The sequence below is a fragment of the Poecile atricapillus genome, chromosome Z, assembly GCF_030490865.1.
Source record: "Poecile atricapillus isolate bPoeAtr1 chromosome Z, bPoeAtr1.hap1, whole genome shotgun sequence".
NCBI classification, from domain to species: domain Eukaryota; kingdom Metazoa; phylum Chordata; class Aves; order Passeriformes; family Paridae; genus Poecile; species Poecile atricapillus.
This window is the reverse complement of record NC_081289.1, coordinates 23035813-23049138: the sequence shown is the minus strand read 5'-3', so window position 1 is coordinate 23049138 and position 13326 is coordinate 23035813. Positions and strand designations below refer to the sequence as shown.

Here is a 13326-nt window from a genome sequence, read left to right as displayed (position 1 = left end):
GCCTTGCACACGTTAAGCCTCCCAGCACTGGTCCGGATAATAGCAAAGAGTCACCATCTGGCTGGATTTTACGGTTTGATGAAGTGCTCAGTTTTAAGGCAAGCACGTGTCTGGCACCTGGGGACTGTGGAGCCCTGATCCCAGTTCTGGCACAGTCTTTCTGTGGCCCTGGGCAAGTCACGTCCTCTTCAGAGGAGGGAATTCATCAAGTGCCCCACGGCCCTGCTGAAATGGCAAAGGGCTGTAAAACAATCCACAGCTCCAACGGGAGGAGAGGCCGGCTGGAGGGGCTTCAGCAGCGCTAAGCCAGCTCCCTGCCACAGCTCCAGAGGTGCATGTGCTGAGACACAGCTGAGGAGGGCTCCTGTGGGTCACTGTGGGAGGCCTGCAAGCCCAAAGCTTAGGCTCCCTCTCACTAGGGCCATCCTCATCCTCAAGAGCCTTGGGGCAAAGTACAGACACATTTTTAGCCCCTCTAGTTTGGTTTTGCAGCTGTGTGACACCAGTTACTGTCAGGCTTTACAGGTGGTCTGAGCAGGGCTTGCAAATGCATTGTCAGCATTTTTCATTAGTTTGCCATTTGTTACCACCAACCATTGAAATATTCTTCAGTCTTTATAGGTTTTTAAATATGACATACTCCCATTTTGCTATAAACCATAGATACTTTTCTATTTACCATTAGAAAACATGAGAAAAGACATGGTAATTTCTCATCATCATGAATCTATGTTTTTAATTTTTTTCCTCCCTGTATAAGCAAGAAATAAGGAGTCCAACAAAGTAAAAAGCTCTTTTTGCTACATATTGAAGCTTCTTTATAAGGAAAACTCTTAATGAGATATGGGCATTACAAACAAAACCAATTGTGCTTAGTGGGAGCCCTTCCTTTACTTTCATCTTAAAATTATTGCATCTCAGTATGCCTTTATTTCATAATATATCCTCTTTGAATGCCAAAATTGGCCAGTCTGGTTTCATTTTTTTTTATAGTTTTTTTTTTTTTCTTATTTCTATGTTTAGATAAATTTACCTTTTTTTTAAAAAAAAGAAGTTAAATACCTGTAAGGGTTATGTAAATGATTTGAAGCTGTTTTTCTGAACTCCAAACTAGTGACCTGTGTTGCTTTCAGCTCCAGAACTGGCCAGAAGCCCTGTGCCTTGCTCACCTCCTCATAGCATTCTGTAGGTCAGCCCTGGCTTCATTCTGTTTCTCACAACCAAACAGCAGGGCTGGACATATCCAGTATTCACTAGGATACATAGCATTTAACCTTTTATCTACACAGAGTGACAGCTTATACTACATGGAGTTAGGTATCTTTTCCAACAGCAGCACACACCTCTAGCTCCTATCAGAAAATGGATTGCATCTGGCATTTCAGCTGGGACTGATGCTCAAGATCTTCCAGCAGAACAGCAATTCTAGAAAGCTTCTCCTGGCCACTATATGCAAGGAATAAAGAAGTTGCAATGGAATGAAAACCTTATGGTACTTTTCTAGCCACAGCTTCTAGCGCTAAAGCCTTCAGATTTTGTCAGGTGTTGTTCAGAACATGGTATCTAATTCAGCAGTTAGAAAGTGATGGGAGGGTTGATCTGGGAAAGACCAGCTCCAGCAGTAGCCATGAGCTGACATACGACCTTCTTTCTGAAGGCATTCATAGTATAAAAAGGGGGGGAGGGAAGGCTGTCTGGGAAGATAATTCAAACGGCTGCAAGGATGAGGCTCACCAGAGGAAAGTAATCTGACAGCTCTGGGGTTCTGTAATTTACCTCATCAGTCCATGCAGAACAATTATTTCTCCTGACTGCAGTAAGATTCCTTCCATGAATTGCCACTTTGATCAACCATATTCCAGGAATCCATAGCCATTTGCTCTGTTTCTGCTGCTGGTTCTGTAATGCTTATTCCATTCCCAAGAGATTACTTCCAGGTGTCAATTATGATGGAACATAAGCAGCCTCTTAGGGAGATGTAAGAAGTAAGCATCAGAGTTTTAACCCAGATCTGCACTCAAATAAGCCTCCAGTGTAGGCACAGGCTTAGGTCAGGCAGCAGTGAGGTGTAAATGCAGCTGATGTAGGTATCACCACAGTAACTGATAGTGGGTGACCCTCACTTACTTCCAGACACGTCTAGTTTCTATGCTTTACAGGATCCATCATTCTTAAGGCTGTTCTTTTCTTCCTAAAGCTCAGCTATCACAGGATATTCTTCAATCTCAAAAACCCATTCATCCCCATGCTTTCATCAGCTTGAGGTGAACAAGCTGCAAGGTTGCTCCTCAGGGCTGCACACAGACCTTTTCTCTCAACGAGGTTACTCATGAGCACATTCGTTGTTCCTCCGCCATCTCTGCTGTAACTGCTTCAATTTCCATGTGTACAATTTACACATTGCTTAGTCTTTCATGTCCTCTGACCACCCAACCTAGGAGACCAGCTGGGAGAGGACTAGGGAGCAAGGACCCTTATCCTCAGCGGGTTCCCGTGGTGCCCCCCAGCAGCTGTAGCCTTAGAGGCTCACTCCCTCTGCTGGTGCTCCCGAGCTGCAGCTGGGCCTTCTCAGGCACCAAAGCAGAGGATGTTCATTTGGTTGAGGCTTTTGCTTAACCTCTTCCTCCAGTGAGGAGGATGTCACTCTCTCTTAAAACTCTTTTGTAAATAACCCTGAGCTGTTTGGATCCTGGAAGAGGTGCTTCAAGAGCTTTTCCAATCCAGGTTTGTTGTGTTGACATCTGTGTTGTCACCAGTCAAACTGCAAGAAAAAGGGTGGGAGGGAAAAAGAGAAGGAAAGTAGAATCTATTTCTTCAGGTTTGGTTTTTAAGCCCAAACACAAAAGTACTAGTTTAAGCATTTTGTGGAAGGCTAAAAAGAAATCTACTCAGGCTGATACTCATCTGTGCTCAAAGCTAAGAGAACAGCAACAACGTGACTGCATGAGCAGTGTCAGGATTGTCAGGATCAGCACACAAAGTCATATGAGAAGTGCATCTCAAGACTTTTACATCATAGGCAATGTTCTGTATCCTTGCTGACCCAGAGTGCTGCTTTTCACTGTAGGACAGATGAAGTCTGTACATGTCAATGTCCTCTGCTTAAAAAGTTAACTGCGTGTTTTGCTGAGTAAGGGCTCATTAGTTTAGGGAACTAAATGGTTCTTAGTTCATCCACTGCTTTAATTCTAGGCCTTAAGACCTCATGAAAAAATCCAGTTGTTCCCTTTCTAAATCCTCTCAGGTTACTCAAACCTGCTTCACTGTCAGTGAAGGATTTGTTCTTCTTCATAGGCTTGGTTTTGTTTTGTTCTTAAAGTGTTTTGTCTATCTTCATATTTTTAAAAACGCTCTAGAGCCCTTTGACAGCACACCAGGTAATGATCACTCCTTAGTGTTTGCAGCCTGTCTTTTCAGGACTTTGAGCCAGTGTATTATCAGACCTGCTACCCTCAGTAGGAATGGAATGGGTATCTGTGTGCTGTATCATGCATTTGCTACATATGCAGTCACCTCCTCCCCTGAACTTCATGGAAACTGCGTACATTCAGTTGAGAGCACATTACCTGTACAAGCACATCATCACTGGCACACAAATGCATCTGCATGCTGAAATTGCACTCAAAATCTCAAGCTCTTGAGAAAGAAGTTTCATTTCTCTAACACTGACACTTCTTTAGAAAACTTTAATGCTTTAGCAAACTGCTTTAGGAACAGAAAATGGTTTAGACATTATAAGGCCTTACCATCCTTACACAACTATCAACATTCAGCCAGTATTACTTAAAACATTTATTATAATTGTTTGGAAAACATTTTTAACCTCTATGAATAAGATGTATATTTAGCTGTGCTTAAGACCTAGTCCAGCAAAGACCTTTTCAAACACAAGCATGGGATTTTTTGAAGTGATCCAAGTGCTTTGCTGGACCAAGGCCTTATTCCACAATTCCCACGTGTCCCGTTCATGACTAATCAATGCTTCACAACTGCTCCTAGTGTGTTTCACTGACAGACTCTTCCATGTCAGCTTAAAAACAAGGAGGATATGTAAGAAAAATTTCCTACTGTCTTGAACCTCCCCTCACTCCAGTTTTAGAGTTTATTCCTGTTCACCAAAAAAACTCTGAGTTAGATATGCTGGATTTCAATTCCTTAAGGTACTTTTTTTGGGTCTTTTTAATCTTGTTCATTCATTGTACTTAGCTAGTTTTAGCCTAGGTATGATGTTCATGGACTGCAGTTCTTGGAATAAGAGTTTACAGGCATAAGGTATGCGCAGAGAAGACACATGACATGATGATTTGCAGTAGTGGCACCTAGGGAAACAAACAGAAAGAAAGTTAGAGTTGGTCCATAACTTCTGCTGAAAAAACCCAATTGCCACTAGCCACTGTTGTTTTGTCCATCTGCATTTAAACATTGGCCACAGTCCTAGAAGCACCAAATGCTTGAGACACATTTTAGTGCTTAAGTCATAGCTTTAAGTCTTTAAATAATCTGACTGAAATCAATAGGAGTTTAATGTTAAATCTGCACTTTTGTAGGAGGGCAATCACAATGCTCAGGAGCTAACAGCACCGACTTCTGCTTTTTCAGCACTCACAGTGTCAACAAATTCAGCACTGCACAGTGACAGAAAGGAGGTGAACAAAGCTAAGTGTTTCTGAAAAAGTGGTTAATGGTCCAATTTCTGTGTTATATATATGTCACAAAAAGAAGAGTCAGGAAGAAAGAAAGTTTTTTATATGCAATTTCACCCTATAATGTCTCAAACCATTACACTTTCCAGAAAAGAGGCACTTCTCATCTTACATCTTTAAATATTAGTCAGCATAGAAATTCAGTAAAACTGCTTTAAACACATATTCTTTGTGCTCTTTGCTCTAGTGATCTTAAAATTCAGAAGGAAACTGATTTTTTGTCATATAGATATAGCCTTGACTATATAATATATAATAGGCTAGTCAGCCATCTTTGCAGTATTGGGACTCAAATTCAGTGGTGGTAGAAAACACTTCTAATAAATATCCATTTCCAACCTCCCTATTTCTTCATTCTCCTGCATATTCCGTTTTCTGTTTTTGGAGAGTTGAGAAAGCCACTCCTTTGGGAACACAGAGTGACTAAGCACTTCATAATGGTCTAACAAAGCTCCTTTTTTTGTTCCTGTGTTTCAAATTTATATTTCTGGCATAAAGTCTGAAGATCCAATTAAGGAAGAACTAGCAAAACTGAAGGCTTCTGTGGTACAGAATTAGGCTCACAGTCAATTGCAGGTTTATAACTACTCCCCTAGTCAGCATTTATAGGGATAGGTACATTTTATGGTGGGAGGAAGTGACCTAAATGGGAGCTGTTCTCCAGCGATGGCAAGCAAGCAATTGCTCTCAATAGGAGAGATAGAATTCCTTGCAGGCCCTGGAAGCCTGATGAGACACAACTTCTCTGCTGTGAGCACATGTCTGGCATCTGATTACATCTCCTAGGGACTGAGGAGCAGAGACCACTCACTGCACCCAGGCTCAAAGCTACACCATTCTGGGCCTGCTTTGTACTTGAGGGGGACCACCCAGAAAGGTGCAGTAAGCACAAAACTGCATCACACAGAGGTCACAGAAACAAATACTTGAAAGACCATTTGGTATTAGAATTGACATTAAACAGGTCAAAAAAAAGGCAACTTTTACCATCCAAGGCTGAATCAATGGACCAGAAACCAAGTTTTTCTTCATGTATATTTTGAAAGGCTAGAGAGATCAGACTAACTCAACTTATCATCAAAAAAGGACCAAATTTTGCTCATTACATTCAGTGGTGTTCTGTTCCTAAGCACCCGTGCAACAGCTAACTTTGAAAATCTGCATAAACCCAGTAAATCATAGTAAGTTTCAACCAAATTTTTTACAGGGACAAATTCTGTCACTGCCACAGGAGCCCCTTTCCCCTGTGAAAATACCAGTTCAGGCCCAACACTGATCTGCTGTTACTATCTTGCAGAAAACGTACCCAGGGGGTTAGTCCTTGTCTGAGAGGAACGGCTCATCTTCCATAAGACAAGTGCCCTTAATGCTAGCCACAAACAATGTTTCTAAAAGGTTTCTTGCAGCAATGTCTTATTAATGCCTGAGTCACTGAAAAGGCCCATTTGGAAGTTTCTCTTAATGACTTCGTCTCTACTGTGATGCTCATTATAGGGCCACTTACTTCAGATACTGGTAGACTCAGTATAAAATTTAGTAGAAGCTCTCTTATTGATTACCCTCACACATCAGACAGCTTTTCACAGAATCAGATTGCAAGAATGTCTGGCTCTGTCTGAGACAGTAGTTTCTTTCACAATTATTTAAGGAGTTACTAAACTTCGCTAGGAACTTCAAAAAATGAAACGTATTAGCAACACCTTAAAAATAAAATGTAGTATTACTTCTAAAGTTCAAATTCCTGATTTTCTTCAAGGTCCTTTTACTTCCTGTGGATTCTGAAAAATCTTAAAGGACTGCTCTGAAAGTCATGGTCTTATTGAAAATATAATTGAGCTACATCTGCATGTGAGGTTTTTTAAAGGCAATGCTTTACACAGTTAGAAGTGGTTGGTTCTTTGACTTCTGGCATGTCCTTCCTTTCACACTACTTCCTATGATTGTTATTTGCACTGCAGTAGTTTTAAGACCTGGGTCTGAAAAAAACTTCCCTTCTTACATACACTGAACACACCCTCAAGAAAAACAGGAGTCTCAAAAAGAGTTATGGCACAAGAGCCAGCAGGACCATGCCCAGCTGAAAATCACCAATCACAGCAGGATGCTCAGAGAAGGGCTCATCTCTCCTCTGGATTACATGTGTTTACCCACCTCTGTCCGAACATCTGCTCCCCCAGGAGCAGAGCTGCTGCTGCTGTGAGCAAACAAAGGTGGTGCTTGGTTTCTGGCCAGAAAGACTTCAGAAGAAAGGTCTGACCAGGGGCAAAAACAGTAGCTGTCACCTTTACACATCAACAAACTGAGAATATACCTTCCTACTTCAGTGTATCATGGAAAAATCAGTCTTGAGGTACTGAAGTGAATAAAGTCCAATTTCCTGCCTTTCCCAATAGATTGATGCTGATATCCAAGATGCAGCAAGTTTCCAACTGTGGTCTTTTGAGGTTTAGAAATTTATCTTTCTCCTCCTCCTTCTAACTCTCCATCTTTCCCCAATATAAATATTGGAGTAAATTGTAATTTGAACGTGCACCATTTATTTTTTCTTCCCTTAGTCATGGGATTTCAGGTCACCTGTTTTTTGCAAAGCTTGCAATAATCTTGTATCTCAAATTCCTATTGGTTTCACATGTCTGTTTTCTGCTTGCCAGGTCAAAGCAAAACATCTCCCTCGCCTCTAAGACTATCTATAGTCCCTTCTATAAACAGAAGTTTGTTTATCTTCTAATAATAGCGTTTTCAGCCTGCTACGGGACAAATTTAAATCTAACATCTCAAAACTGCCGGAGAGAAAACCCAGTGTGTTACAGGTGATGAGCTCCATACAACTTTGATGTCCAGTTTTATGCTTCCCCTACATGAAAAACCAGTTTGTTTTCTGGAGACCAAGTCAGTAATGTTTCAGAGTCTGGTCTCAGAGTAAGACAGCAAGACCATTAGCCAGCCTAGAGGGAAGTTTCCTAGGGAGAAGGCATTCAGGCAGAAGCCAGCTGAATTTCCAAACAGACAGCTGCTTGTCTCTCAGGCTCCAATATGGGATCAATGCATTTGCCTAATGCTTTTAGGAGGAACTCCTTGTTTTACAAGACTACAAAGCAAAAGCAAAAAAAAAAAATTTTAGGCAAAATGCCTTGCAAAGGTAAAACCAGCACAGAGGGGCACAGTCAAAGAAAACCAAATGCATGGGATTATGAACCCCATAGCTAGAGAACAAGAAAGCAGGGGATATTGCTTTTTTCTCCTATTCTTCTGTACCCACTTTCACTCTTCAGCCTTGTGAGGGTCAACATGGGATTGTAGCAGGAGTATGTGTGACTAGCCCAGCCAGTATCCTCATTTCTGCTGGCAGAAGCATCAAGTACATTGACACTGCTGTTCTCCCCTTTCGAAATATAGACAATATCTGGGATTGGGTGCTTGATAATTCCTTGCAAGGGTGGGATGGAAGGTCAGCAGACAGATTGAAGGGAACAGCCTGGCTGTGGAAGAGAACACCTCTGCCCCCACAACAGGAGAGATCCCTGGCTCATTGACTACACACTCAATTCAGTCCTAACTTCAATCAGACCACAATAAAGAACCATCCCCTGTCACCATTTTTCCAAATACCAATTTTTAACTTTTTGATTGAAGTGCATGGGACTGTTAATTGATGCCTGTCAGCTCTTGAAAACTCAAAGCACTGTAACCAAGGGCAGTTCTGTTACACAGAGGCACTTGACAACTTACCATCCAGAGTACCCCAGCAAGCCACACTGCCCACAAACATCCACTTCGAAGGCATCACTTGAAATCATCAGTCTCTCCAATAAAAGCATGCTGGCTCCATAACCTATCAAACAATCCCGTTCCATCTCTCCAAGACGTAAACCACCATCACGGGATCGACCTTCAGTGGGTTGCCTTAGAAATAAATATTTGGGAAATGTCGTAAGTATTCCAAAACATACATTCTATGACTCCAGCCTGTCTTCAAACTGTAGGAACAACACAGGGGTTGATGGACTTTAGAAACCAGAGCTGCTGATCTCACAAATGTGTTGCTCCTGTACCCACAATATGACGCAGTTCTGTAAGTGGCAACTACAGCATCAGGCCACAGCTTTTTACCTCACAGAATGCAGCTAAATAAGTGAAAACAAAAAGATTTCAAAGAGAATCCAAGACAATCTGGACACAGATTTGGCAGTCTTTCTTGATGAGACACTATCATGCGTAGCTAACAAAATGAAACAATATTCAGCAGCTAATGAATCAATCATCAACCTAATGTTTCAGCTGAACTACAGCTGATTTCAAAAATAAAGATGGTTTTGATCTGTGAGAGAATACCAAAATAAGTCAGCAAACAAGTAGTACACATATTGCTAACTCATGATTGAAATGCTATTTTTTTTAAAGTAACATTTATCTAGTTTATTTTTTTCATGTATGATGGTTAATAGAGTCATTCTATAGGTTCCTCTACACAAGTCAAACTCCTATTTTATTGTCTGGGGAGATTCCCTGTCCTTATCATGCTAGAGAAAAATTTTAATAAAGCAATCAAGTATACACTGAAGATTTTGAGGTAAAAAAATAAGGTACTGTATATTATCTAACATTAAGACTGCTTAAGCCAATTTTTCTGTTGAACACAATCAAAACTTTTAAACTTGTTTGTCATTCTGCAATTTCATAGTATCAGTTCTACACTCATGTACCAGCACAATGATGTAGTACTTAGGTTGCAAATATCAGAGCAAACTATGAAGCAAAAACAATCATGAATTCCTACAGCACTAATATACTGCATGCATTTAAATGAATATTTACATCTTAGTATTCCTGAAACATGACAGCAAAGAGAAGGAATTTAAAAGAAGTTACTGAGCTTCACTGCTCCCTGAAACCTCACATTTATGTGCTGTTTCTGACACTTGTAGCAGTGTAATCCACCTAAAATATTCAATTACAGATCTGGGCCATTACTTTTGGAGAATATTTTGTTTCTATTATTTCCAACAACTGAATTTGTTAAGCTTACTAAAGATAGTAAAAATTAAGATTTTGCCAACTTGCTGCAAACCACAGGAAAGAATTTCTGAAAGCCTTCAACAGCTAATAATCCTTTGTAACATGTAAAAACTTAGTCTAATTACCAGACCAAAATATCTTCTAAAGATGCAAATTGTATTTGTTTTTAGGGGGAAGTAGTTTCTCCTACTCTGACCACACTGGAACCTTAAAACTAATCTGCTTGTAATTCAAATTGTCCTTTTCATTCATATAACCTTCTGGTTTTCCCAGTGTTGGAAGAATGGATAGAAGTTGTTTACATCCTGATTAAACTCCCCAGGGCCCCCTCCCCAGACGATGGCACCACCACTGCTGTTTTAAAGGACTAACCCTGTGGTGAATGCAGTTTCTCTTCTGAAGTGTCAGGAGGCAGATTTTAAAAGCAGTTTGGACCTCCAAGGAATCAGGCATTTGCTGCAGTGCTAGAAGTGCCAAAGCTGTTTTTATGAACTGACTTCTGTAATACTATTTAATACTCAAGACTGCTTTCAGAGGTTTCACCTGGTGCTGTTCTACAGGACAAAATGACAAAATAGTTTTACAAATTTGAGCCTAAATAATCTCACCCCAATTCTGACAGGATAAAACCTCTGGAGAAAGTATAGTACAGGACCTCAACTCCATACATAGATATGCCATGGGTCTTCCAACAGATACAGGGTGAAGATTTTTACGGCATGTGAAATTCCATTATAAAAAAACACAAAAAGCTCCCCAAACAAAAAAAAACCCAACTAGAACATTTAGCTGTTAAGTTTCACTCACACTGGCAGTATGATCTCATTGAAAGAAAACAAATCAAAATCCTGCCTACCCAAAAAAGTAGTTTTCTAAAGTGCCAAAAATTTCAATATTGAGATTGAACCTTTGAAAGGAGTCTATCTTCTGCTTCCTAAGATTATCAGATTCTTCTTCCAGCTCACATGAGTTTTAAAACTCCTCATACAAAAAGTTGTTTAAAATGTTAAAACAGTACTTATAAAGCATTTGTTCTTCCCCTTTCCCACTATACACATGTACACTGCAGCTGTTGCCCTGGGCAACTAACTTCTTTCTTTATTCTAAATATAACATCAGAAAACAAAGCAGACTCTTGAAAATAAGATTGGGAATATCATTAAAAAGAGGTATTTTTAATATTAAGGAAAAACCTAAGTTCTTAAAATCCTCAAATGCTAAATAAAATGCAGTGATGCTTTAAATAATAATAAAAAAAGTGATCTTCATTCTATTTAACTGTTGCCTTTAGAAAAAAAAAATCATAAACCAATTAACTTCAGTGTTTTTAAGCACATTAAGAATTTATTGGCACTAATTCTGCATTTTCTGCAAGAACAGTGGGTTCAGCTGAATGGTGATTCCTTGTTTTCACTTCAGAGGGAGAAATAAGTCTACCTCCATGGTCTCAGCAGATCTCCCTTGTGCCTGATAAGGAAAACTAGTGATTAGTTTGAATGGAGTTGTTTGCTGAAGCACTGATCTCCAAGAAGTGGAACATTACCTAAAAAACACTGCCTGAAGAAGGAGGAGGGGGGCATCCCCTGCTCCCAAAGCCCTAGAGCACAGAGGAGAGCCCTGAGTGGTGTCTGTCCCATTGCTCCCCTGCACCACAACAGGACCTGGCACATCTGACATGCACAAAGACACACAGGTAGCAGCTCTGACCATGTCCATCAAAACAAATACACACGCAGAAAGCTCACATTGCTCACTTATAAGGAGAATTAAAAGCAGCTTATCTACTAAAAAGATTCAGCAGGACTGGTATCTGGGCAGCACCACATATAGAACTGTGTTACAGATCGTCAACTACCCATGGCATTGAAATTAAGGATTGTATTTCATTTCGAGTACCACTCCAGAGGGCAACATCCTGGTGGCTTTTGACCATGTTGACAAAGAGTGCTGCTTTGCAATTCTGCAAAGTCTTGTTTTAATCAGAACAATAGCTAGAATCAGTAATGATCAAGAAGCTCAAGTATTCTGCCTTATTCCAGATGGAAATACAGCTTTGCTCTGTCACTTAGGGTACATTTGATATATAATAAAATGCATTTCAAGACAATGACGGCCAAATTCCACGTTGGAAACTGTTACAGGATTACTTTTAAAATCAAAAAAGAATGTTAGATGCAATCTACTCTCCAGGAAGTGCAATGGATGATAAAACAATAGCGAATATGAAAGCTGGCAATGCCGACTCTCTCAACAGAGGCAATGGCAGTAACAAATGTTTAATTATTTGAGGACAAAAAAAAATCCTGAAAGAATAGTCAAGAGGCAGCATAAATTGAACATCCACTAGCTTTCCTGAAAGTCAAATAAGGAGCCCTAATTACACAATATGATGCTACTGATTGAACAAAGAATTTGCAGAAAGTAAGGGATGGGGGAAATCACACAACCTTCACCTTTACATATAAACATTACATTGACTTGGTATTTAGGCTTCATTTAAATTCAGTATCTCTAAACAGCTGAGAAGTTGAGGAGGCAACACAAAGGCAGATCAAGGGATTTAGGTAAGCCAGGAGTTCTAGTAAATCCTGTGTACTGTTAGCTAAGACAGAGTGTTTTCACTTTCATGTGAAGGACCAATATAATGCTTAACACACTGAAAATGGGGCAGACAGCATATTATTTGGGCATATAATTTATGTTCATATAGGCAAGCAGCTGTGGTTGTGCTACACCTCCTTTTCTCAATGTGGTTGATGAAAAAGTTCAGACAAATTACAAAATCTTTTCTTGATTTCCTTTCCAGTTCAACCACTGGTATTTATTTCCATGGAAAGCATAAGTTTGTCCTATAGCCAGTGTGAGGTTGGAAAGGAAATAAGCAATGAAAAGCCGAAGAGGAAGACACCTCTACAGCAGACACCTGCCCCTCCTTTCTCTAACAGCACATCAATAGGTAGAAGCTGCACTTAGTAAAAGCTGTTGTGCAGCCAGGCAAAGCAAGAGTGGTGCATCCTCACATGATCAGAGGCATAAAAATAAATGAAGAATTAAAGAATACAAATCATGCTTGTTATAGGGAAGAGTAAGGGTGGGATAGACACGACTGTGCTTACATCTTAAAAACAGTACAAAGATTTCTATGGTCAGAATCAGTACAAGGTTTGACTGATTCTTCAAAAAGAAGAATACCACCATGCAGGAGGTGAGGTATAACGGTCTACATAATAACCCAGAAAAACTGGCAAAAGGACGTTTGAAATAATCTTCACTAGAATATACAAGATTAGCTGGAATTTAATTTTCTGGCAAGTTTCAGTAAACAATATTATTGTGATGGAGAGAAGTGAACTAAATGACCCCTCAGAAGCATCCCCAAAGCAAAGCCTGTGCCACTAAACTCTTTTTTGTGAGCAAAGAATATCAGAAACTTTGAACATGAGTGCAAGCAGACACAGCCCTTGGCTTTAAGGAGAAAAAGTAAGTAGCACCAGTAAAAGCAGGAAGCTTCAATTTCCCCAAAGGTTTTCTCAAAGTGTTGAAATATTAGACCGTAATTTAAAATTTTTTCCTTCTACTCAGAACTGATTTTGTAAAAGTAAAAATG

General features: G+C 40.0%; 1 protein-coding gene across 1 annotated transcript in view; it reads right to left on the bottom strand.

The window, feature by feature from the left end:
- Window positions 1-3704: 3704 nt before the first annotated feature.
- Window positions 3705-13326, bottom strand: part of LOC131573462 (DNA-directed RNA polymerase III subunit RPC2) — a 71824-nt gene continuing 62202 nt past the window's right edge. Inside the window, exons 27-28 of the mRNA XM_058827442.1 lie at window positions 8433-8606; window positions 3705-4319 (exon numbers count right to left, since the gene is read on the bottom strand). Coding sequence (XP_058683425.1) covers window positions 4190-4319; window positions 8433-8606 — 304 coding nt within the window. The 3' untranslated portion in view covers window positions 3705-4189. The remainder of the gene's footprint in view (window positions 4320-8432; window positions 8607-13326) is intronic.